General features: G+C 43.3%; 1 protein-coding gene across 1 annotated transcript; it reads left to right on the plus strand.

The window, feature by feature from the left end:
• Nucleotides 1–298: 298 nt before the first annotated feature.
• Nucleotides 299–25707, plus strand: LOC115652774 (alpha-fetoprotein-like). The gene is made up of 15 exons (XM_030565215.1): nt 299–383; nt 2021–2081; nt 4101–4233; nt 6608–6819; nt 8602–8734; nt 10069–10166; nt 12747–12876; nt 13795–14009; nt 16725–16857; nt 17889–17986; nt 19223–19361; nt 20259–20482; nt 22297–22429; nt 23612–23666; nt 24921–25707. The coding sequence occupies exons 1-15, from the start codon at nt 299–301 to the stop codon at nt 24929–24931; spliced, it is 1860 nt and encodes a 619-aa protein (XP_030421075.1). The 3' UTR covers nt 24932–25707.
• Nucleotides 25708–25760: the final 53 nt, after the last annotated feature.

Here is a 25760-nt window from a genome sequence, read left to right on the forward strand (position 1 = left end):
AAACATCTTGTTTGTAGTGAGATAAGGTAATTTACAAAAGGCTATTTGTCTAAATTATGAAAGGCTAATGAATCTACAAGGCCTTTTTGTGACAAGATGCCCAGTTAAACATAATGAGTAAATAATTTTATCTATTTAATTATTAGCAGGAATATTCCAAACGTTTTAACATCAGATATGACAGCAAAAGGGTTTTTTCATTAACCAGACATTACTTGAGAAGAATATAAAAGAAACACTTTTCTCCTCTGTCTTTCTACCTTTCACATAAATTCCAGGCCCTCCCAAATCTGACACCATGAAGTGGGGAACATTAATTTCTTTTATTTTCTTGCTAAGCTTTACCGAATCAAAAACCCTGCCCAGAAGATATCGGGATGTAGGTAAGAATATTTCTTGTACATTAACTATAAGCTTTCATATAATGTCCACACACAACTTGTTGTGGTCATTTGGGGATCTCATATGGTCATTGCCCATTCTAAAACAAAAAAGTTAACAGTTATAATTGATACATCTGAATAGTACATCACAGTTATATAATGGCTCTGACTTCACAGGAACACGATCAAAAGCACAAAGTGGGTCTGACTTCTCAAAATAGGCTACTACATTTCAAATACAATAACCATGATTACCTACTGGATTTGTGAACATGGTTTAGAAAACATTTAAGGTTCTGAGTCAGACTCTGCAAGTACACGGTCTCTTTTCAAGACAAATCTGCTCACCTTTTTCATGCAAGTCATGGAGAGCTAGGGGAGATTTGCATGAATAAGGTAAACAGGATTTGGACTTTATATGTAATGCTCAGTTTGATATCCCTGTCAGTAAGAGTCTTAGTATTATTAGCGCTATCTAGTGTTTCTTAAAATATGTTTTGAAGAACAAACTGGGTGACTATTTAGGGCCCAATTCCGCCACCCTTACTTATATTGATTAGCACCTTATTCTGTAAGCAGTGCAATTAGTTTTAGTGAGTAACAGTGGCAGAATCTAGCCCTTAATATTTAAAATCTAGAAGATGTTTTCTGTCACCTTTTTCCAATTTTATGTGATTATTTTCCAGTTTGTGGCTTATTAATGCTTTGAGTATCCATGTAATATATGGGACAGTATAATATTTACTTAGAGGTGTACAATATGCAGGATGGTTTTAAACACACAGAGCTTCATCATACTCATGTTGATATTGTACTTTCACCTTGGGAGCTACTTTACTGAATGCAGAGGCAGGTCCTAAAAAAATGAAAAAAAAGTGCCTACTGAGAATCTTAGATTCCTAGAAAAATGAGGCATTCTTGAGAGTCCTGGTTGAAAGTCTGGTTTCCACAAATGCCCATGGGCAAATAGTTAGATTTTCAACAGACTGACTTCTTTCCGGCTACATTCTCAGATAATCGCTTCTTTCACTCCTGTGCGGTTGAAGCATTGTCTTCAGTATGTCCAAGATTGGGCCCATTAGGAAAGGGGGAAAAAATGCATGCAATCTTTAGCCACTAAGACCCATTTTGTTTCATTGGGCCAAATTCACCCTGGGTGTATGAGGGTGAACTCCACTAACTTCAAAGGAGTTTTAGCCACTTATGCAGTGCTGATTTTAGCTTATTAGTTTTTAAATACATAATCCCCCATTTTAACTCAAACTTGCCAGTGATCAAAGATACCTTTAAATAACGAAGCAAGGTTTTAAGATACTGAGGTACTAAGTACTTGGCCCACCATTACCAAAGTATCAGAGCACTTAATTGTTAGCATATTTATTCTCATCATAACAACCATGTCAGGTGGGGCAGCATTATTGTCCCCATAACCCAGACAGGGAACAGAAGCAGAGGGAAACTAACAGACCTGTCCAAGGTCACATGGGAAATCAGTGGCAGAGCAGAAATGTGACTCCTGGGCCGGGTAGCATCCTAACTATTCAACTATCCTTCTTTACAGATCAAGAAAATGCTTCATAAAATACATATGTATTAAACATTTGGTGATTCAAAGACCAAATTGTCTTCTTTTTCAGATGAAGCACACACCCTTGGCCATTGTTTTACTGAGCTACACGAGGAGAATTTTAAAGGCGTGTAAGTGTGACTGATAAAAATCCAGCTGAAAGTGGGCAGCCAATGATCCTTACGGTGTATTTTTATCCAATTCAGAAATGAAAGACTACCAATGAGCCAGATACTGAAAAAAATACATTAAAAATATTGGCAGAATAAAAGGCGATCTTCAGAGCAACAAAATAAGTCAGAGCAAACATCACATAAAGTGAGACAAATTAGATGACTTGGCCTTTGCCCCCACCGATGAGGAAGTGGGGCAATAAGAACAGGCCCTTGCAGCTCTATGCAGACTGCTCTCACCTTGCCTGTGGATATGCAGGTGCCAATGAGCCCTGGGCACCTGTTAGCTCTCAGCTAGAGACAGCACGAAGGGAGTGGGGGTGGGGAGAAGCAGAGAATGGGCAGAACTTTAGTTGCAGCCTTCCCCCAAATGAAGTGTTGGTGTGCTTCAGTGAGCAGGCACAGGGAGAGGCTATACACCAGTAGTAGACTTCTGTCCCTCTGGAGAAGGAGCAGCATGGGAGAAATTATGCCTCCTGGGATGGTGCAGCTCATATACCACCCCAGCTCAGGACTGAGCTTAACTGCACTATCTAGTCCCAAGTATTAGCTACCCATTATCCCCACCAGTTCATAAACTCATCTCCAGGAGATACTTCAAACGGCAACGGTCAAAGGAACTAGAGTTTTAAAAGAAAAGACTATTTCTGGCTGGTAGGAACCACGGCAGCCAGAGATAAGCCAAGATCAAAACTACAGGGCAGTTAGATTTTGTCACATTCAACAAGAATAAGGTGTTGGGAAGGCACATTAAATGTGCAGAATCCTGCCAATATTTCTTCCCTGCCCTTACTGTAGTCCATTGACTTTTTCAGCCTTTCTGCAATAACACCAGAAGGAAAGAGAACTGCCAGTTGGAAACCACTCTCTGCAATGCAGATCTCTGCTGTTTACACAGCATAGGGATGGGGGAAGTTCAGGCTCTGATAAGCTCTTGTTTCTTCCAAGCAGTGCAGAAATTATTTACACCTACAGATTCCTTATGAAATGCAGCTGAAGCTTTACAGACACACACACACACCCCATTTGAAAATTCTTCTCCTTGAAAGCTTGATGAACAGTCAAACATTTTCACCTTCTCTGTGTTTCTCAATTTTTATAACTTGAGCATTTTCATAATAGCAGGATCCATGTTTGAGAGTTCATCAGCTTTCATCATAGTAAAGTGGGGTTAAGATGCTTAACTATGATGGTTCTTACTCAGAGTTAAGTGAACAGCCAAATTTGGGGTCAAGAAAGCATACCTATCCCTCCATGATGTTATTTTTTTTTTTGCCTTGCCTGGGAACAATGAGTGTGGATCATTGGTAAGGCTGAGGTGAGGGTCTTTCACACTATCAGTTTTCTGTAACTGCAAGAATCTTGGTGGAATTTGATTGCTTCCTAACTTCTAATTTTATATTCTTGCATCAGAGGATTTTCATTTCAGAATGGGGGTAGGAGAAGGTGGGAACCAGAAAAAAAGTAGATACAAGTTATCATACAAATAACCCTAATGATCAGAGGGAGAAATACTAATTATGATATCCAACTAATATGAACGTAAGAGACTGATTTGCCATGATAATGGACACGTGGGGAATGGAAATCTCTATTGCAATGCATTAGCTCTACCATGGCTATAGAAAGGCAAATTAATTTAAACTGTCTTCAGTTCAGCATTGAGCAAATGGTTCAGCATTGTGGTTCTTCAGCCATTCTCCTGTAGGTTTGAGATGGATCTTCATCATATTTTATCACTACACAATGAAAAAGCATGACTATAAGTCTGATTCCACACTGACTTTACCACCATGGTTCAGTAGGTTAGGAAAAATTGTCTTTAGTTGCATCTCAGGTTCTATGTTGGACCTGTCCTCCAGCTCCTATGAGGAAGTCTTTGACCTCTGGATCAGACATAGCACCCATACAGCTTGAAGAAATCAATTTTGCTTTTTGGTAGCTAGCTATGTATGTAACAGTATTATCTTGTTGCAGTGCCATGGCCATATTTGCTCAGAATGTGCAGGAAATGACTTATGAAGAAGCAGCTAAAATGGTAAAAGATGTCACAGACCTTGCACAAAAATGTGTTGCAAGTAAGGCAGACCCAGAATGTCTGAAGCCGCTGGTAAGCCAAGATAGTATTATTATTGTGGCCAAGACAATGTGATTGTATTTCTATCATGACCAAGATTTTCAGGAGTGACTAGTGATTTAAGGGGCTTCAATTTTGGATGTCCAACCTGAGGTGCCTCAAAGGAACTTGATTTTCAGAGGATGAGTGCTCAGCACTTTCTGAAAATAAGGCTCACTTTAGGGCATCTCAAGTAAGGCAATGCAAAACTGAAGCCCTCCAAAATCTTTAGTCACTTTTGAAAAATCCTGGTCTGTATCTTTAAAAAAAATAAAGTCTGCTTAGACAGAAATTTGGCATCTAAGGTCAATGTAACTAAATTCAGTAGCAGTCAGTGCCATCCATTACCAGCAAGGAAGGAGCCTTAATTTGTTTTTAGCAATTAACTCATAGAAGTCTGACTTTCTGTCAGAGATGGAGTCTGAACAAAAATGTTGCATCCAAATATCCTTGAAATTTTGTTTCAGTATCCAAATCTGGATTAGATTTGTGCACATGCCTCCTATTCGTTATAATGGGCTGAACCAAAACCCTGGAACCAAGTGTAAGCCGGGGAATGGTCCCGTTATTGTGGGGAACTTTCCTGGCTTCTGCACTACCCCGGTAAAGTGGGCTGGCGAAAGGATCTGAGTCCTCGCTCCCACTTCCTTTACCCAGAGGCCTCCCTGCCCTGGAGGACTCCCCTTCCACTCTCCTGTCTGGCAGAGTCCTTGTAACCCCAACGAGGCTGGGCCTAGGATTCCTGGGGGGCTCAACCCCCAACCCTGCTGTGATCACCCAGGACAGGGGCTAGGGTGTCCCCACTCCGGGGTACTCTCTTTGCACTGCGCACCTCCCTGACCCACTGATCACATCATACAATTTAAAGCAAATACAAGTTATTTAATTAACAATTAATTTTTAAAAAGAATAAGGAAAAATGGGAAAGGTTAAAGGAAAACTCATCACCCTGCTCTGTGGCAGGGACCATCACAAATAGTGTCTCTGGACATCAGGGCACTTCACAGTCTGTTCCTTGTAGGTCCCAGGCCTCCTTCTCAGGCCCTGGCTGTGCTGCAGGGACGCTGCGGGTTGGACACTTGCTTTGGCAGTGGCCACATGCCCTCAGGCTCCAGATGGCAGGACCCTTCTCCCCAGTGTCACCCCCACCCTGTCAGGGTTATGATCCCCCTCCAAGTCTGGCCTGCAGAGCCTCTTGGCTGAGGCATCTCCCTGTACTGGACCCACTGCCCAGCGTCCCCCTCGCTCTCCCCAGCTGCTCACCGCACCCAGCTCTGGACTGCTCCAGCCCCAGCTCCACATTGCCTCAGCACAGCTGCTGCTGCTGCTCTGCCTCCAGCTCCCTGGGCTGCTTCTCTGGCCTCTCTGGCTCCAGTTGCTACAGCTCTGCTCCCAGGGCAGGTCTGCTCTGCAGGCTGCTTCTGGGACTCTATCTCAGCCCTCACCTGCTTCCTGGGCTGCTCGTCTGGCCCCTCTGGCTCTGGTTGCTGCAGCTCCCCTCCCAGGGCAGGTCTCTCTCTGGTCTGTGCTCTGGCTTTCTGGGCTGCAGCTCTGCTCCTAGCAGCTTAGCTTGCACCCCTGCTCTCTCCTTAGCTTGGCCCCACTCCGTCTGACTCAGACAATTCCAGCTCACAAGGAGGATGGGACCCACCCTGGCCTTCTGTCTCTTTGATTAGCCTGCCCGCCCTGTCAGTCAGGCTGACCTGGAACATTGGCCTCTTGCCATTGTTCCTGGGGACTGTCAGTCTCAGGGTCCTGATTTGCCATCAATCCCTCCCCTTTTAGTGCTGGGAGCTAGCAACCAAAACACCCCCAGTGAATGTTAAAGGGGATACCAGTCCCCCTACACAAGCAAGCATCCCAGCTCTGTGGGGAGCTTGGAATCTGGTTCTGAATTTTGCTGCTTGAACTTATTTTGTAAGTAGGGAGGAGGATGCTTTTCATCACACAGTTTGAATTCTAATCAGAGATGCACAAGCACACATGGCTTTGTGTCTTGTCATACTTGATGTTACAATATGGAGATGGACGAACCATCTTGGTTTGGGTAAAGATTTGAAGATTATCTGAACCTCAGTGGGAGCTACTGGGTGCTCATTATGTTTGAAAACCATCCCACTTGTTTAGCTGCCTAAACATGGATTTAGGAGCCTAAAGTGAGGCACCAATTTTGATAAATCCTGGCCTACAAGTTTAGGGCCCAATCCAATTCCCACTGCAGTCAAAGTAGAAAGGAATAAAAAAAAGGAGGGTGGGAATCAGTTTGTGTGAGTCAGGGCTCTGTCAATAGTTTGTGGTCTTCAATGTTCTTTCCACAAGAGGAAAGACAGTGCAACTACAGACAAACAAATGTTTCTTCTTTCCACAGACTGCCATTTTCCTGGATGAAATCTGTCATGAGCAAGGCCTTCCTGAGAAATATGGGTTAGCTGCCTGTTGTGCTAAAGCTGACCCTGAAAGAAATGAATGTTTTCTATCCCATAAAAATTCTACACCAGGATTCATTTCTCCTTTTAAAAGACCAGACCCTGAAGAGGCATGCAAACAGTACCAAGAGAATCGAGTAGCAATTCTGGGCTTGTAAGTAAACTACTTTTCTATTAGAATCGAATGAGTTACACACCGTGGTCCTCAGCACTGTAAACTTACTGCGTGGGCGGGCATGCCACAGCTCCTCTCTCTCTGGGGCTGCCTGCACAGCCACAATTTCTCTGCTGGTAACTTGGCCCTCTGGCTGAGTCACCATCTTAAGTCCAACCTTTCTGGAGTCGCATTTGTCCAAACTAGAAGTTAGGGTTACCAACTGTCTAATTGCACAAACCCAAACACCCTTGCCCCGCCCACTCCCGAAGCCCCACCGCCTGCTCACTCCACCCCTACCCCCTCCGTTGCTCACTCTCCCCCACCCTCACTCACTTTCACCAGGCTGGGGCAAGGGGTTGGAGTGCAGGAGGGGGTGAGGGTTGCAGGCTCCAGCCGGGCAGTGCTTACCTCGGGTGACTCCTAAAAGTGACTGGTACATCGCTCTGATAGCCGCTCCTGCAGCCCACACGCACTGCCCCTACAGCTCCCATAGGCCATAGTTCCCAGCCAATAGGAACTGTGGAGTTGGTGCTTGGGGCAAGGGCAGTGTGCGGAGACCCCCTGCCTCAAATCTCCCAGTTTGGCTTCAATAGCCTCTGGGAGAGAAAGCCCGATTCTGGGAGACTCCGAGCAAAGCCAGAACGGTTGGCAACGCTACTAGAAGTCGCAGAAACATCTTAACAGGGGGAAAAAAATCTTTCTGCCTTATCCGAGGCTAGTCCTCAGCATGTATTTATGGCTCAGCCTGCAGCCTCCCAATTTAATAATCCTTGCCGGGGCTTGTATGCTCCTTTGCCTGGGGCCAGTAGGGGAACCTAATCCCACCATCTATTCTGGGTTCTGATCCAGGGACCTTATACTGAACGGATAGTCTGCTCCTTCACTTGCACGGCAACTTCTCTGGGACCCTTCCTACCCATTCTCTCCAATTCCCCTTATTTCTCTCCCCTGCTTAGTCAGGGTCTTCCCTCAGCCAACCTGCCTTAAGAGCTTTCCTCACACTCTTCCTGCTTGGAAGATCCAAGCAGGTTCCTTTGCACCCCTGAGTTTCCTCCTCTTATAAGAATCTCCATTCAGCTCTTTCTCCAGGTGGCTTTATCACTACTTAAGCCTGGCACTCACCTTTTTCCCCCTCAGGTGCTGGCAGGTAACTAACTGGTATCTCAACTCCCGCCCCCCACCCTCTGCCCCCATTATCCCATTCAAGATGTTTGTACCTTTCAACTCCCCAGAATGGGGTCTTCTGCCCCTCTTTGCTCCAAAAGGGCCATTATACCCCAGAACAAACATCAATCGGTGTTCTATTATGAACCCTGTTCTAGGACCTGCTAAGTGTGGTCATCTTTCATGGCACTTGGTCCTGCAAGGTGCCAACCACACTAGTTTGATCAAGCAACACATTTGGGCTTAACTTTAAGCATATGAGAAGAAGTTCCCTTGAAGTCACAGGTACTTAAAAGTTAAGCATGTGCTTAAATGTGTTGCTGGATCTGGCCTAGAGCACTCAGCACCTTGCAGGATTGAGCCCTTAAATTCTAGCAAAATCTTAGCACCCCTTTGCAACAGAATTCCTTCCTGGTAAATCCCATTGCATTATACTGTTCCCAGTTATAATGGCAGGAAAATAGCACTGACTGGGGTGGCTGTTATAACAGGCTTTGCTGTATATTAATTACAGAGCAGCATAAGTGCATGACACTTTACAACCAATCCAAACCATCTGGACTCTGCCCTGGGAGCTTAAGCTCAAAGTTAATTCAAGGCACATTTTCATTTTAGATACATCTATGAACTTGCCAGGAGGCATCCTTTCCTGTATTCCCCAACAATTCTTAGCAATGCTGGTCATTATGAGGAGATGATGAAAGGCTGCTGCAAAGCTGATAACAAGACTGCATGCTTCAATGAAAAGGTATTCTGTTTTAATATGTACATTTACTTCAGGTTTTGATTAGTGGTCTCCTATAGCTAGAGAAATGCTTGAAGCAGAACTGAAGGTCAGCTTTTTCCATTTTAGTCACCTAAACCCTTATTTAGGCCCCGATTCCAGCAATCACCTCCATTCAGGACAGGAGTTAAGCATGTGCTTTCCTGAATTGGGGCTTTTGACTCTTAAGAAAAATGGTCTGATTTTCAGAGGTGCTGGGCACTGGCAGCTCCTACTGCCTTCAAGGTAGGAAGGTTTGGTGGCTGAGATTTTCAAAGTAGTGTATAGGATTTAGACACAACTTCCCCTAACATTAATGGAACATCTGTATCTACGTCACCCAGAGTGTTTGAAAATCTCAGTCAACATTCTGTTATTAAAATTCCTCTTTACCATTATTCTAAATGAACAAAGTATCTTATCTTCTCTCTTTATCTCTGCCTGTCTGTGTAGTACTGATGTAACCCTTCTCACTATTGAATCTCAGGTAGATGTACTTATTTGATAAGATATTGGTGCAATAGGATGGGAGAATAGCTGCATTAGACTGGCTTGGGGCCTGATATTGCGTGGTGCCGAGAACCATCACCTTCTGCTAACTTCTTTGGCAGCAGTATAGTGTAGCTGAGTACTTTAAGAGGCTCACAGCACTTTGCAAAATGAAACTTAAGAAGGAGGCATATGTACTGTAGCTCATCAGAGCAGATTGTCCGTAACTGCCCAGCTTAAAAACACAGAGTAGTGTTTAATAAAGGGTTTCTAATGGGCAGGATTTCACAAAACTCCGTAACTAAATAAGGGGCTGGTGATCCAGCCTCATGAATTAAAACGATGTGATACGGCTTCCTTTTGCTTTGGTGGACACTTTATAGCTAAGCAGCGCACAGTCAACTTGTGGAACTCCTTACCTGAGGAGGTTGTGAAGGCTGGGACTATAACAATGTTTAAAAGGGAACTGGATAAATTCATGGTGGCTAAGTCCATAAATGGCTATTAGCCAGGAAGGGTAAAGAATGGTGTCCCTAGCCTCTGTTCATCAGAGGATGGAGATGGATGGCAGGCGAGAGATCACTTGATCATTGCCTATTAGCTTCACTCCCTCTGGGGCACCTGGCATTGGCCACTGTCGGTAGACAGATACTGGGCTAGATGGACCTGGGTCTGACCCGGTACGGCCGTTCTTATGTTCTTAAGCAGGAAAAAACCTTTTTGTGTTTCTGCTAAAATTCTCTATTTCTGATTCTGCTTTCTTCATTCATTTGACCAGTATGTTGTTTTTTGTTTTTGTTTTTTAATGGTTGACCTCATCTTTATAACAGGCTTCATCTGTGATCAAGTCAGTGAAAGAAAGTAGCTTGGTAGAAGAACAAACATGTGAGATCCTGAAGAAGTTTGGAGAAAGAGTCTTAAAGGCTCTGTAAGTCTGTAGCTTGTTTATTCAATGTACAACTTTTTGGTTACGTAGAACAACTGTACACAACTGCCACAACTGTACACTTGCCAGAAGCCTACTGCCTGTCCTTAGAAGACAAAGTGAACTGAAGGGACCGTGAAAGAGGTGTGCAAAGAACACAAGGCAGGGCCCTGAGATGTTTAAAAAAACAACAACCCAAAACCCAACCCACCCCCAAAAAAAACAACCCCACAGGCCTCCAGACTGTAGCTCTGCTCCGTGGCAACGTGTCTCTGGAGGAGACAGACATAAGGATGGCTAAGCACCAGGGTGTTTTTTGGCTGGCTAGAGCTGGTGCAAGGGGGTTCAACTTGCATCTGCCTGTGCTAGTGAGGGTGGATGTGCTTCAGGGAGGATTCTCCTGCAAGACACCATGTAGTGTTGTGCAGCCTGGTGATGGAGGCAGAACCAAGAAGCACTCAGAGGATGTTCATTTACAATAGCATCACTGCTTGAATGAACATAACCCGGAAGTGGCTCCCTCCCCCAACACACTATGACTTTTTCTAGGAAGTTGAGGACACACAGCTCTATTATTTTAAACTTACCTTCTATGACCAGGGCCTGTCATGAGCGCCTTCTATCAGCAGGTGCGGACCCGCACTCTTGCTCTTTTCACGGTGCCCCTGTCGTCTGTGGCCCAAGTCACACAGTTAATATGCACTGAATTTGCAAACCCCTCCCGGGGTAACGAAGGCCAACAAATTGTTGGCCCTGTCCAAGGTCTTCAGCCCCATTTCTGGGCAATTGGTAATGTCTTTATCCTGTTTCTGGGCTCAGTCCTCCTCCCCTTCTGGGCTAACTTTAAGGACATGTCTGCCTTGGTATAGGGCAGTGCCCTAGGGCTTCCTCTCTGGAGAATCAGTCCTGCCCTTCACCTGGGCCACTAAACAAGCCGTATCCCCTTCTTGGCACTTAGGCCACTCTGCCGGGTGTGGGGGGGTAGGACCCAGCCCCCCTCACTACTCTGGGTCCCAACCCAGGGAGCCTATAAATAGCAGCCATGTGCTGCTTCCTGTAATAGTTGCTGCTGCTATTACCTGGGCCACTTCCCACATAGCCTCTTTACCCTTTACCTCAGGGCTGAAATTCTTTCTCAGGGAATTCCAGCATCACCAAACCCATCTGAGTCTTCCTGGAGCTCTGGCAACAAGCACCATCCTCACGTCTCTGGTCCCCACCAGGGAAATGAATGTCTCCCCCCTGCAGCTCCTTTTTTCTCCACCTGCTGAGCTCTGATTGGCTGCTTCACTGCAGACTTTCTAGGCAGGCCTGGAGGACCCACCTTTATTGCTCCTTTTCTGGGGCAGGGTGTGGTAGGACCATGAGGCCTCCGGCAGTCCACAGTTGCCAGTGGAATGAAGCTCTAAAGCTGTAGGCTGCATAGGGGATGTAATAAACAAGTGCATCCTGCTAATATAATACTAATCTTCCCCTCTCCCCAGCCAGTGCTGATGTGACTGTGTTGGATGGCTCAAGGCTCATCAGTGGAGTCACCTTGCATCACCACACCTACCCTCCTTGTGGACTTTCCTGTCACTGTGTACGATGGTTGAAGGGATGAACCTAAGCTCTAAGTGTTTCTTTGTAGAATTATTTAAAGCCCCTAAATCCCATCTGCAAGCAGGGGAAAACGTTATTCTCTCAGATAGTACTATATCGTGCTGTCCGCTTTTCTTACCACCAGCAGCCATCTGCAACTTTAGGGATTACCAAAGAGAAAGGAAGAGGATTGCTATAAAATGAAAGTCCACAAAGCTTTAGAGGTTGCAGGCCCCACTTAAATTACTTAGATAGCAGTAAATCATTTTTGTGCACATTCATTTGACAGAGGCTGATATGTATAAAGAGCAGGGACTCAATATTACTGCTTTGCCATCTGAGCAACAAGTATACTCTAATTCATATCCATTTTATAACAGAACTTACATGTCACATTAGCAGAAAACATTATGTGCAGCTAAATGTCTGCACAAAAACATGTGCACACCTGAACACACAGTTACCATGATTGTGCATGCAACCACCCCAACTTTTACATGCAGATTGCCTGCCGGATGTGTAATCGGGAATGCAAATTAGGCATGCAAATACACAAGTAAGTATAGCATAATTTTCTTAAAACCTTAACTTTTAGTGGGAAGCCAGCTTTAAAATAATAGCCAAATCCTGCTCTCATTTACACCAGCCCAGACCTTTGGTGGCTGCCTGTGTGACTTAAAAATGCAGCCCAATTAGTTCTAAATAGTCACCGTAGTGTTCCTGTGGTAGTTCTGTACCAGTTATAGGCCTGATTTACCAATGTGTAACTTCAGCTTTGTACTCATGAATAACACCATTGCCTTAGATTTTCAAAGAGGCCTAAGGGAATTAAGTGACCAGCTTTTATTGAAGTTCAGTGGGAGCTGGGGACCAAATTTCCTTACCACTGAATTCAATTGCAGTTTTTATCATTAACTTCAGTGGCAGCAGAGGCAGGCCACTGCTAGAGATCATATTATTGCGTTCTAAGTTTTAAACAATACTTGTATTTATTCTTTCTAGGAAACTTGTTCAAGTCAGCCAAAAATTTCCAAAGATTGATTTTGTTACTGCTACCAAACTTGCAACGGATATTGCTCACATGCACACAGAGTGTTGTCATAGTGACATGATGGATTGTATACACGAGAGGGTAAAAGAATAACTTATTTACCACTTCTATGTTTAAAAAAGTAGGTTTCATAGTGGGGTTTCTTCCTTCTAGTTTTGTTCCTTTTTGCTGATCTTTTATGCATCTGTTAATTGTTTTCCAAATTAGGCATTTAAAGCCTCAAAGATTGATACATAGATGAGAATTGTTCAGCCTGCTAAATTATCCCATGTGACTCTGTTTGAGTGAAATAGGCAGAAAGCATAAGGCATGAGGATGAGTTTGTGACTAAGCACTAGACTGGGATTCAGGCGAACTGTGTTCAGTTCCTGGCTCTGCCACAGACTTCTTGTATAACATTGGGCAAATCACTTAATCTCTCTGTCCCACATCTTCAAAGGTAGTTAAGTGTCTAAATCCCATGGAAGTTAGGCATCTAAATACCTTCAAGGCATCTTCTACTTGCATATTGCAATTCTTTCTCCCACTTTTTGTCTGTCTTACCTATTTAGATTTAAGAGTTTCAGGGTTGACACTGTCTCTTACTATGGGTATGTACAGTGCTTAGGACAATGGAGGCAGTGTTTTCTAGTGGATAAAGCAGTGGCCTCAGACTAGGGTTCTAGTCCCACTTCTGCTGCTGACTCACAGTCTGCCCTTGGGCAATTCACTTCACCTCTCTGTTTTTCAGTTTCCCCATCTGTAAAATGAAGATACTGATACTGACCTTTGTAAAACAACTCCCACGCCCTCCAACCCTCCTCCTCCCCACCCCCAAGCGGTGTAGATGAAAAACACTGTGTAACAGCTAGGAGGTAGATATTAATGAGGCCCTTATCTCAGCTGGGGACTTCTCTAAGCTCTACTATATAAAAATCATAACGGAAAGAGGGGTTTTCCACTGCAAAACAATGAGAAAAAACTAGATATAAGTACCAGTCTTTTTAAATTTCTTTACAGGTAGAGCTGTCAAATTATGTCTGTTCCCACAAAGATACCATATCAACTAAACTCAGCGACTGCTGTGAAAAGTCAGAGGTGGAACGAACCGAATGCATAACTGAGTTGGAAAATGATGACAAACCTGCAGACTTGTCTCCCACAGTCAGAGAGTTCATAGAAGATAAAGATGTGTGTGAGCACTTTGCCAAGGAACAAGATGCCTTCCTGGCCAAGTAATGCAGCTCTCAATCTACTTTGGTGTATCTCTGTCATTTAAGTGTTGCAGGCCCAGCATTCCAATTGTTTAGGCCCAGCATTCAACAAGGACAAGTGCAGAGTCCTGCACTTAGGACGGAAGAATCCCATTCACTGCAACAGACTAGGGACCGAATGGCTAGGAAGCAGTTCTGCAGAAAAGGACCTAGGGGTTATAGTGGAGGAGAAGCTGGTTATGAGTCGACAATGTGCCCTTGTTGCCAAGAAGGCTAACGGCATTTTGGGATGTAAAAGTAGGGGCGTTGCCAGCAGATTGAGGGACGTGATCATTCCCCTCTATTCGGCATTGGTGAGGCCTCATCTGGAGTACTGTGTCCAGTTTTGGGCCCTACACTACAAGAAGGATGTGGAAAAATTGGGAAGAGTCCAGCAGAGGGCAACAAAAATGATTAGGGGGTGGAGCACATGACTTATGAGGCGAGGCTGAGGGAACTGGAATTGTTTAGTCTGCAGAAGAGAAGAATGAGGGTGGATTTGATAGCTGCTTTCAGCTACCTGAAACGGGGTTCCAAAGAGGATGGATCTAGACTGTTCTCAGTGGTACCAGGTGACAGGCCAAGAAGTAATGGTCTCAAGTTGCAGTGGGGGAGGTTTAGGTTGGATATTAGGAAAATCTTTTTCACTAGGAGGGTGGTGAAGCACTGGAATGGGTTACCTAGGGAGGTGGTGGAATCTCCTTCCTTAGAGGTTTTTAAGGTCAGGCTTGACAAAACCCTGGCTGGGATGATTTAATTGGGGATTGGTCCTGCTTTGAGCAGGGGGTTGGACTAGATGACCTCCTGAGGTCCCTTCCAACCCTGATATTCTATGATTCTATTATTCCAATTTAGAAGCTAAAGTTTTGCTTGCAAAACTCCAGCTTGTGAACTAAGCCTGTATGTGGGAATGCGGTCAGTGTAGAAGTCCATGTCTTGACCCATTAAGTCTGGTTTAGGCACTGAGTAGGTTTATTGCAAACAAACAAACAAAAAAAATAGTATGTCTAATTTTCAAGGGATTTTAATTTCAAATATTGGCCTTTACTTATATTTGCCTTTACATTTATCATGGGTTTTTATTAACACATCTGTAAGCCTTTTATGTGACTAAAACAATGAAAGATCTGCTCGCCTCATAGTTCTATAATTCCATCATCCAGTAACTGAAATACTGTGTTATTTTTGGCTCTGAAGGGGACTTAATGGAATATTTAAAAATATTAGCACAAATATAAACGCAGAGCTATTTGGTTTTACTGAGATTTACCTGAATACTGCTAGTTCCATCATTTTTTAGAGAAAGAGAAAAAACCAGAACCTTCAATGCTTCTGAATTTCAGAATGGGATGGGAGCAAATGTGGAACTTCTGATTTCATAAGTTTTCTGCTATTTGAGTTGGTCGATCATAATCAAAAACGGTGAAAATCTTAAATTTCCACTGGTGTCCATTCCAATCCTTGATTCCAGTGCTAGCCCTGATTCAGCCATAAACTTGCCTAAACCAAACCCAGATCTTTATCTAAACATGTCTGCTTTAGTCCGATTCTGGCTCTGATTCTACTCCCATTGCAATCAATAGCAAAAATTTCCAGTGGCTTTAATGGAAGCATGATCACATCCCAGATATACACCCAGAATCTGTTTAGGTCAAACGAAATACAGTGCTTTCGTTTATGAACGTGAAAGCCAACATCTTCTGGGCCAGATTTTGGGTTAGTATAAGCTGATTACCTCACTTGAATGACACCATATCTGAGGACTTGATTCCTTGTTGGAAAGAATTTTGCTAGCATTTAGATGTGAGGTAAATGGATAAAGCTAAGCTATGCATTTTTAAAATGTCTTATAGTTAGAGCGGGAAGAAATTTTTTTGACAAAAAGATTTTTGATGAAAAATACCTTTTTGCATTTTCCTCAACAGTTTTCAGTTTTTCATACTCTCCCCACCTCAAAAAACGAAACACCACCACCCTGAAAAGCCATTGTTGGGGATTTCAAAATCCAAGACGTTTTTGTTAATTTAATTTTTGATGAAAATTTGAACAATTCATCAAAAAAAAATTAGCCAATGTTGAAAAATCTTCAATTTCTAAATGTTTCATTGGAAATAGAATCCATTTCCCAACTAGTTCTAGTAACAGCCAGATTAACTTCATGACCAGGAGATGCTCAGCACTAGGAGGATCAGGACCAATAACTCCGCACACCAAAATAAATAACTAAATAGCTAATCTTTACCATAAACCCTGCAAATAAATGAAATCTGCATGTATCGTCAGTAGCCACATACAAATTGTACATTAATCTTGTGCTAAAATAGGGCCAAATTTTTCATTAATGGCCTGTAACTTCAAATAAACTAAATAATAATAATAATCTTCAGCTAGACGGGCTAAAAGGTCCCTGAGAAGAAAAACATCTTATCATCAAAGCTTATCATCCTTATGCTTTAAGCAAGTTGAGCTGACTCTAATAAGCATGTCAGATAAGCCAAACAGCAAGAGTTGTTCAGATAGATGTACTCTATACAGTTCAGTTACAAGTTGCTGGGCTAGCCTCACCAGGTGGAATGCTATGGCCTGTGTTCTGCAGAGGGTCACGCTAGATTATAGTAATGGGCCCATCTCGCCTTAAAAATTATGAAACTTTGAAGGGCCCTAATTTCTAATGCTGACATCATTCATGTGTTGCAGATTTGTCTATGAATACTCAAGACGACATCCTGAGTTCTCCCATCTCATGCTTTTAAGAGTTGGTAAAGGCTACGAGGGTTTACTGCGAAATTGCTGCAAAGAAAGTAACCCTCCCGAGTGCTATGGCAAAGGGGTAGGTGCCACTGTACTTCATGTAATAACCGGGAGGCCTGAGCAGAATTCACAAACGGTCATCGTCTGATGCCGATTGAGGCATGAGGTGGAAGCATTTCCACTCTCCTGGTCTGGAACTGCACCCCAGGGTTTCCTAGAAGAAGAGAGCAGTAGTAATAAGGCTCTATGGTCTCCAGTCTGCAGGAAGGCAACTGGAGTCTTCTCCCCCTTCCATTATTTGAACCATGTAGGGTTTGCTGGGAATTAACATCCCTGTGCGGGAGATGTGGGGGACAGCATCTGCTTATTCAGTGGCAGCTGGAAGCTCTCCTCTGCTCTTCCAGGGCACTGATCCTAGAGCTAGCTCGCTGTTCAAACAGGAGCAGGTAGCTGGGAGGGACTCTTGCCCATTCGGGTCAAGTAAGCCCCTCTCTTGGAAAACAGGAAGTAGGGGAGGACGGCAGCAGAGCCTTCTCTCCACATGCAAACACTTGTTTTTAAGGAGCGCACTCTAAATCCCACATCACTGATCCCTCTGCCCCTTCCTTGCACCTCCAGGCAGATGGCTCCTAGGGCGCTAGTACTGCTGTGCTGCCCTATTTGTGATCTTCACGTGGCTAGAGAGAGAGGTGCCAAGAAAGGGAGATATCAGGTCTGTAAAATCCCTGAGCACTTTGGGGCCTTTGTGGGCTCCAACCAATGAACTTCTCAGCATCCCTAATGCACCCACTTGATTGTCCTCAACATTGATCAGCACTGCCTGGAAGTCCCCTTTGTGGCAGTTAGGGTCCCCCACGACCCATAGGGATGTGGCCCTGAATAATTATCAATTCTGTTATTTAAGAGATGTAGGGGCTAATAGTCTATACACTAGTTATGTTCAGATAGTTGAGGCATCAGACAGTGGAGGGCAATTTTAATGCAATCAGCAGAGATATAATGATATGTCAGATAACAGGAAGTTGTGGATAATCAAAGCTGCATTGTGAGGCAGTAGTATCCTGCATTGCACACTGACTGCTTTACCAATATAGTTACACTGTTTTTCAGGAAGAAATACTCAAAAAGCAAATCCAGGAAGACCAGGAATTGATGAAGACAAACTGCGACGTGTACAAGGCACAGGGAGAGTACCACTTCCAAAACATGTATGTTTGGGGCTTTGTTTTTTTGGTTTGTTTCCTAATGAGCATCCAACCCTTGTTTACCAGTTTTAAATAAAAGGGGGCCATATCCTTAGCTGGTGTAAATCAGTAGAGCTACGCTGATTTATACCCGCCAACGGTCTGGTGTAAACAACTTTAGGTTTTGTCACGGTAACGTTCTAGCTCATGAATTAGGTCCATATTTCAACTCATGACATGTGAAGATAATAAATACTTTGTTAAACTGCCTGGTCTCCTGTGTATAATACAGGTCAGATTTGCTGATCACTGAGATGTGCAATTTCCCTCTGGCTGAATTCTGAACCCTGAGCTCTGACTTAAAAGCCATAGTATGGCTCAAAGTGAGTTGCTTTGCCCTTTCTCATAGGCTGCTGTTCTGTGTGCTGCAATATGCCCCACTCATGTGTATTAACAAAAACATTTAACTGTGCAGGAGAGGGATCAAAGCTTCAATAGATTGAACAACCACCTCATCCCAGGCGACAGTCCCACCATGTCAGGGTTGATGAACACTAGGGCACAGGGTGCGTGACAAGCTCACAAGGCTGCTGGCTTTGGCCCTAATTCAGCAAGGTTCTTAAGCACAGGACTAACTTTAAGCACAGGCGTACTCTGAATGAAGTCACTCATACTACATGTGTGCTTAGCATTAGGCATCTTCCTAAGTGCCTTGCTGAGCTGGCCCCTTCTTTTCTGGAGAGATGTACAGGATATGCTGCTCTCTCAGTATGGTCCCTCTCAAATCAATACATTTGCTTTTAAAAAGGCAGAAAAAGGCAGAACGGGAGAAATGTCCCAGCAAACCTGGCTTGACCATCAGTCTATTCACCTTTCACGCCACAGTCAGTGTTTGTCTTGCCATACTTGCCAATGATCATGTTGTCTATGAAGAAGAGTGGGTTCTTTTCCAGCCCATCTCCTGCCCTACTGCAGCCTTCCATGAAGTCACAGAGGGCTGTCTTGAAAACAGATAAGGTCCCTTGACTCCCATTGAAGGCAATGGTAGAGTGGTGGTATTTGTAGGTAAACACAGAGGACTTGAATCTTATTGCTTACACCTGTGTAAATGGAAAGCAACTGGCTAGATCCCCAGCTAGCGTGAATGGTTGGAGAGCCATTAAAGTCAATCAGAAGTACGCTGATTTACACTTGCTGAGGATTTGGCTCATCAATTACTAACCGGCTGGACCACCTGTAATTGAGACGTTGTTGTTTCAGAATCCTAGTCCGCTACACCAAGAGGATGCCTCAGCTGTCATCCAAAGAGCTGCTCCACTTCACAAAGAAATTGGCAGAAGTTGGCACCAAGTGCTGCCATCTAAGTGAGGACAAAATATTTCCTTGTGCTGAGACAAATGTGAGTATGTTTCTTTCCTTATCTCAGTACCATTTGTTCCTGGAGATCTTGCTGTCTCCCCACTATTCCCAATCTCCAACTGCCCAGAGGGTCTAGAGAGAAGCTCTAACTCAGAACCCCCAAGAGGTAGCAAAATGTACAACTTGGCACTGACTTGGCCTTGCGGTGCAGGGACAGACCATGAGGTGGGGTAAACAAGCATATTACCATTGAAGTCAATTGATTTATGTTGATTCACACCAGCTGAGGATCCAGCATATAGTTTTGCAAACAAAACAGTCAGACTACAGTAAAGTGTGTCCTTTGCTGAGTCAGGGCATTAGTTACAAATACTGGAATTCTGATCCCATTCCCATTGCAGTCAGTAGCACGTGTCTCCTGCATACCTTGGGAGCAGAACCAGACTGGGAGCAAATATGGCCTGGCTATGACATTGCTCCCTTGGGATGATTAACTTTAGATCATTCTTCCATCACTGATACATCTATCTAATGAGCCAAATTATTAAAAAGGCCACAAACTGGCCTGCACGTGTACTTTAGCATATGCAGGTGTTTTTGCAGTGTCACCCATACGTATACCTGTAAATCCCTGCTGGTGCAAACAAATCGAGTGCATGTGTAAATTCCATAATTTGTGTGCACAGATGACAGCGCATTAAATTGCATATGCATGGAGGCCACTTGTTTGAAAATCTGGCCCCATTTTGTGTTGCTGGCACTCAGCTTTCAATAGGAATGTGGGCTGGTGCTTCCTTTTAAGGAATTTGCTTTAAATTATAAAGGTTTTTATTTATAAAGGTTGAAACCCTCATGAAATTACCAAGGACAGTATGTGTCTGTTGTGTTTTTTTTAAATGCCAATGTAAAAAAAACTATTCTCTCCCTCGCCATACAGGTTGACCTTATTCTTGGCAAAATATGTCGAAGACACTATGCCAGTTCTATCAACCCTAATGTCTGCAAGTGCTGTAGTGACTCCTATGCTCTCAGAAGGCCGTGCATTACCGCCTTGGGAATCGATGAGAAGTATGTGCCTGTACCGTTGACTCCCGATCTGTTCACCTTCCATGAAGACTTGTGTGCAACTGAAGAGGCAGGGCTACAGAAAAAGAAGCAGGAGTAAGATATGCCTGTTTATTCTGTTTTCCTCAGCTTCTATATCACCATCCTGCTATTATCCACCCTCTTCTTGTCTACCCAGCATTCTCTCTAGCATCTACTGTTTCCTCTTCCTCCTTCAAATCCCATGTTAAAAAATCGCTCTTTCAGAAATATTTACTTACTTCTTCTCCTCACCAATTCTCTGGATTTCCACCCCTGCTTCCTGAAGTTTTGTTCAGTTTTTTGTTTGGTCTTCATTTTCCTTCCATTGTAAGCAACTAATTTTCAAATGTAGGTGGCTACATTGCGATTTAAGCACCATGGGTAAGATCAGTGGGATTCAGGCTCCTAAATCATATAGGTGCTACTGAAAATTTTATCCCTGAGGTATAAAATTTTAAAGCTGATAATTTTATTTTTGGGTGCCTAACATGAGAGGCTGGAAGGGGGTCTGATTTTTTTTTCAGAAGAAGAGGATTCAGTATGTTCTGAAAATCAAGCCCCTTTAAGATGTCTCATATTAGCTAAGTTTTGAAACGTTAGGGCTCTAAATGCTCATATCTGGACCCTGAATCAGTGATACATTCCTAAAATGGACATTTATCTATCAAAATATGGATTTAGGACACTAACATTAAGACAAGCAACTTTATAAATAGGGCTGTTTATGGTGCTTACATGGCCCTGTAACTGTAGTATCTTAACACCTCAGAATCTTTTGAGGTCTTTAGCCCAAGACCCTTGTGAGATGCAGCCATCTTATTCCCATTTTACAGATGGGGGACTGACGCACAGATGGTATGTCTACACAGCATTTTGCAGCAAGCCTCCCAGCCAGGCTTACACTATTGCTCTAGCTATATAGACAACGCTTGGAAGCTGTGGCTTGGCCTGGAGTTCGGACTCTGAAGCTCACCTCCTCCCTAGTCTTCAGAGCCCAAGCTGCAACTTCAGAGCACTCTCTTTACAGCTATTTATAGAGCACTAGCGTGAGCCATGCTAACCCCAGTCTGTTGACCATGGCTAGGAGGCTTGCTCCCACTCACCGTCTGGCGTTGTCTACACACGGCATTTTGGCGCCTAAGTGACTTGCCCAAGGTCACACAGGAAATCAACAGCAGAACAAGTAACTAAACCTGGCTCTCTCAACTTCCAATGAGCACTGCTGGGCCATCTTTTGGTCCCCAACAATGGTAGAACCCAAATATTTCTCTCTTCTCAGTGGCTCTGTGGCACACCTTAGAACTAATGAGACCTGTGGTCTTAGTGTGCTCTCTCTTCTTCCCACAGAGAGAGGTGCATCTCCTCCTGGTGCTGGAAACGGACACCTTGGCAACTAGAGCTGTGTCTGTGTGGGGACAGTGCAAACATATGAACCATGCCACCATATGGGAACCATCTGGTGCCTGTAGCTAGTTGGTCTAGCATGTCAGTCAGGCTGCTGATCTGCCTTCCCCCCAAACTATTCATGTCATACACCCAAACAGGCGGAACTCTGAGGCCCTGGTGCGGGGAGGGGTCCTTCTCTTCCTAGGAGTCGCCAAAGTTACAGGTGGCTACAAAAATATTTGCACAATTGCATACAAGGGCCAATCAACCTTCCAAGCAAAGATTACTACTCTGTACTGAGGAACGGTGCAGAGATTTCCACCTACCTGCCCATTTGTCCATGAGGCAGTGACCAGGTCCAGTGAAACTACACAAAGGAAAGGAGGTGACAATGTAACTGAAATAAGGATTTGTAGGTTTGAGGGCATACACACTCTTTGGTAATTTATGTGGTATATATCTTTAAGCTAAGTAAGCATTGCTGTGGTTTGTTCTCCTTTCAGACTGCTCATAAGTCTCATCAAATATAAGCCCACCATTACAGATGAACAATTGAAGACCATCATTACATCTTTCCTTGGCATGAGAGAAAAGTGCTGCAAAGCAGAAAACTCTGAGGCATGCTTTGGAGAAGAGGTAGCTCCCTTTTTTTCATGTATATTTAATCAAAAAGGAAGGCAGGCCTGGGAGGTGTACCTAGCTGCATTTTAAAAAACTACTACAAGTAGCCAGAATGGTTCCATTTAGGTTTTTAAAGAAGGAACCATATTGCCTGCATCTAAATATATAAACTCCAGAATGTCTAAGATGCATCTAGTATTAACCTTTTGCTCATGTTCAAAAGTTTACACCTACAGAACACACCCTGTATTAATAGCGTCAAGAGTCTAAAGGCCTGTAGGACACTTCACTGATGCAGGCTTGAGGGCAGGTTCTCAAATCTAATCTAACAGTTTCTCCTGTGGGGTAATTTCTAATTTAAATTTCTCTCCTCAAGACCAGCTCTTAGCAAGGGAGGAGTGGTATATGCTCAAAGTTAGGTGAAAGCAGTTGTTTCCTAGATTTTTAGTGATTGATTTTCTCAATTTCTTTCACCTAGCTCCATTTCTCTCCCTGTCTCCCCATTCTTTTCCATATTGGTTTAGAAACTTTAGATTCATTTCACTGTTAAATCACACAACCACCTCCTTTTGCTTCTCTCTCCTGCCCATCCTAGTTCTGTGCATCATTTTCTTAGCACGCTCCCCTTTTTTTTTTGGATATTCCTTAGTTGGAATTTAGTTACCAATCCCCTTTCCGCTGCTTGAGCCAGAATAGAATCCAGCTCTCTCCCCTAAAGCTGTAGCTGCTCTGCAAGGCTCTAAGGGGTAAAATGCAGTGAACACTCATTTCTGTCAATAAAAGGAAGAACTTGAGACTCTGAATCCACACAACAAGCCGCTCTATAGAGGTAGAAGGGGCCACTGTTTACAGTTCCATTTCAGAGCGGAACTGTACTTTAAATACTTTTCTAACAACTGCAGCATCTTTCAATAAAAATCTCAGTCCAAGAGTAGCAGCCTTAACTGTGTTAAATACAGTGAGATTTTTCTTTTCCCTTTGGGTTCAACTGAAGTATTTCAGAGTTGATCCAAGTGAATATAGGAATTGAGTGAAATTTCTTGAAGAGAGAACTTTGCAACTTTATGTATATACAGCATGTACAACTGTATGTTTCTAAATGACAAGAAATGCTCCTAAAGCTAGGACTGTCTGTCTGAATATACATTCTCTTCCAGGATTCTCACACCTATAAATCTATGCCTTTTTTTCTCTTAGGGTCCAAAACTCATAGCAGAAAGTCAGGCTCAACTGGCGCTAGAAACCATCACAGGTAACCTCAGGGGAAATGTGTTGTGAATTACATAAAGGAGTAATGGCATTTTAATTGTGAGACTGTCTAGTCCAAATTTCCATGAAGTGTGCTTTGGAACTTATGAATTGCCATGATGGAAAAGACTAAGGAGCAGATTCTCAGCTGCTGCACACTGCCCTAGCTCTATTGAAGCCAGTGGAGCTGTGACAATTCACACCAAGTGAGGCTCTACCCCTAACAATTAATCCACTATCCAGTCTCCTACAGTGACCTATGGTAGATGCCTCAAAGAAAGGTATAAACGCCCCATAATGCACCTGGCCCGCTGTGGAACACGAAACCCAGTCTAGCATCAGTCGAACTAAAGGCCGTGTGGACACTCTTTAAATGGATAGACACCTGGCTTACATCAATTTAGCTCAGAATGATTAGGGACAGGGAAAACAAGCTGAAGTAAGTTACTCAGACCCAAATTAAGAGTGTCCACACAGTGTTTTGCACCAGTTTAACTAAACTGAGTTGAAAAATGATTTAAGTTAAACTGGTGCAACTACAAGGCCCCTGTATCATTGAGGTGGGACGTCTTGTTCCAGGTTTATTCTGTGCAGCAAAAGAATTGAAAGCCTTTGTAATTTTTAGCTTAGCTAGTGTAACTGTAGATTCCATTGATTCATAGCGTGTAAGGGCCAGCCCCTTAGCCCCCTTTAAGCCTCCTTTGTGTCACTGCATAATCAATCATCGTCGATTAACTTAGCATTTTAATAGCACTTTGTTGAAAGTACAGTACAGACATTCACTACTTTAATTTGCTAATGCACATGATGCTACAACAGCACAAGGGGAACTAGAAAGCTGCCTTAAAGCACCTGAAGAGTGTCTTGTTGGGTATCCTGAACAGATGTAGAGCAAAAAGCTGGCATAAAGGCAGATGAAGGATATGTTGGACGCAGAGTTGGAATGTGCTGCAATCTGGCAAACCCATGCAGCAGCATGGCTCCCCAGAAACCTCCCTGAGGTTGCTGTAACTTGCAACAGGGGCTGTTTTAGCATTCCTGTTTATCCATATAAATGAACTGAGGGTATATGATGCCATCAAATACCAAAACACAAATATCTCTAAAAGAAAACCCTTCCTCCCAAAGGTTTGCAAACAGATATACCCAGATGTTCAGATTTAATGTGGCTCATTTAAAGTGATTTATCACTACCAAAAATAGAAAGCCACTTTCTTGTTTACCACTGTAAATAACTCATTTTTCTCATTTTTCCTAGTTCATCTGTGAAGATGGAGATAAAGTTCATCTCTGCCCTGTTTATTGCTTTTGCTTGTTTTCTTATTAGTTGTCACTGTCATAGTCCTCTGATTCAAAGAAACAAAGGCAATTCTGCTCTTACTTTCATCTCTCATTGCTGCTTTTCATTCAATAACGAATAAAGCTTTGAATAAACTCTTCCCTTGTCCTGGCCAGTTGATTCATAACATTGGACAATCACGCTCAAACAATTTTCTACAAAATCATTGCCATGTTTGCAAATGGCTGGTACCATTACAAACTGGTAATTTTGTTTCTTTAACAGTTCAGGTGGTGGAGACACTGCAGAAAAATTCATCCAGGCCCATGCCAGGTTTCAGTTATTTTTATAATGCCCCAAAGTGTTAGACACTCTGCAAACCTGGAAAGACAGGTCTTTGCCCTGAATAACTAACAAGCTACATATACAACATACAGACAAAGGAAAAGGAACAGAATTCAATAGATGACACCACACTCAAATGATGTACTTGACTTTCAATCTCTGAACAAAGTCAGTGGCACTTACATTTAAAATTAAAGCCTGCGTTTCATTTCTTTGCTGAATCAGCCTTTTTCTTTCTTTTCTGGTTTCTTATATTTTTAAAGTCTTCTCCATCTATCTTAGTCTTGGTTTTTTACGACACTTACTTTTTACTTTTCATTTGTATTTCACGCATTGATGAGTTTGACAGAGTAGAAATAAAACAAACATAAAAGTAACAACAAGAAACTGCTGAACTGGAATTAATTTGCAAACTAGATACCATTAACGTGGGTTTGAATAGAGACTGGGAGTGGCTGGGCCATTACACAAATT

The sequence above is a fragment of the Gopherus evgoodei genome, chromosome 5, assembly GCF_007399415.2.
Source record: "Gopherus evgoodei ecotype Sinaloan lineage chromosome 5, rGopEvg1_v1.p, whole genome shotgun sequence".
NCBI classification, from domain to species: domain Eukaryota; kingdom Metazoa; phylum Chordata; order Testudines; family Testudinidae; genus Gopherus; species Gopherus evgoodei.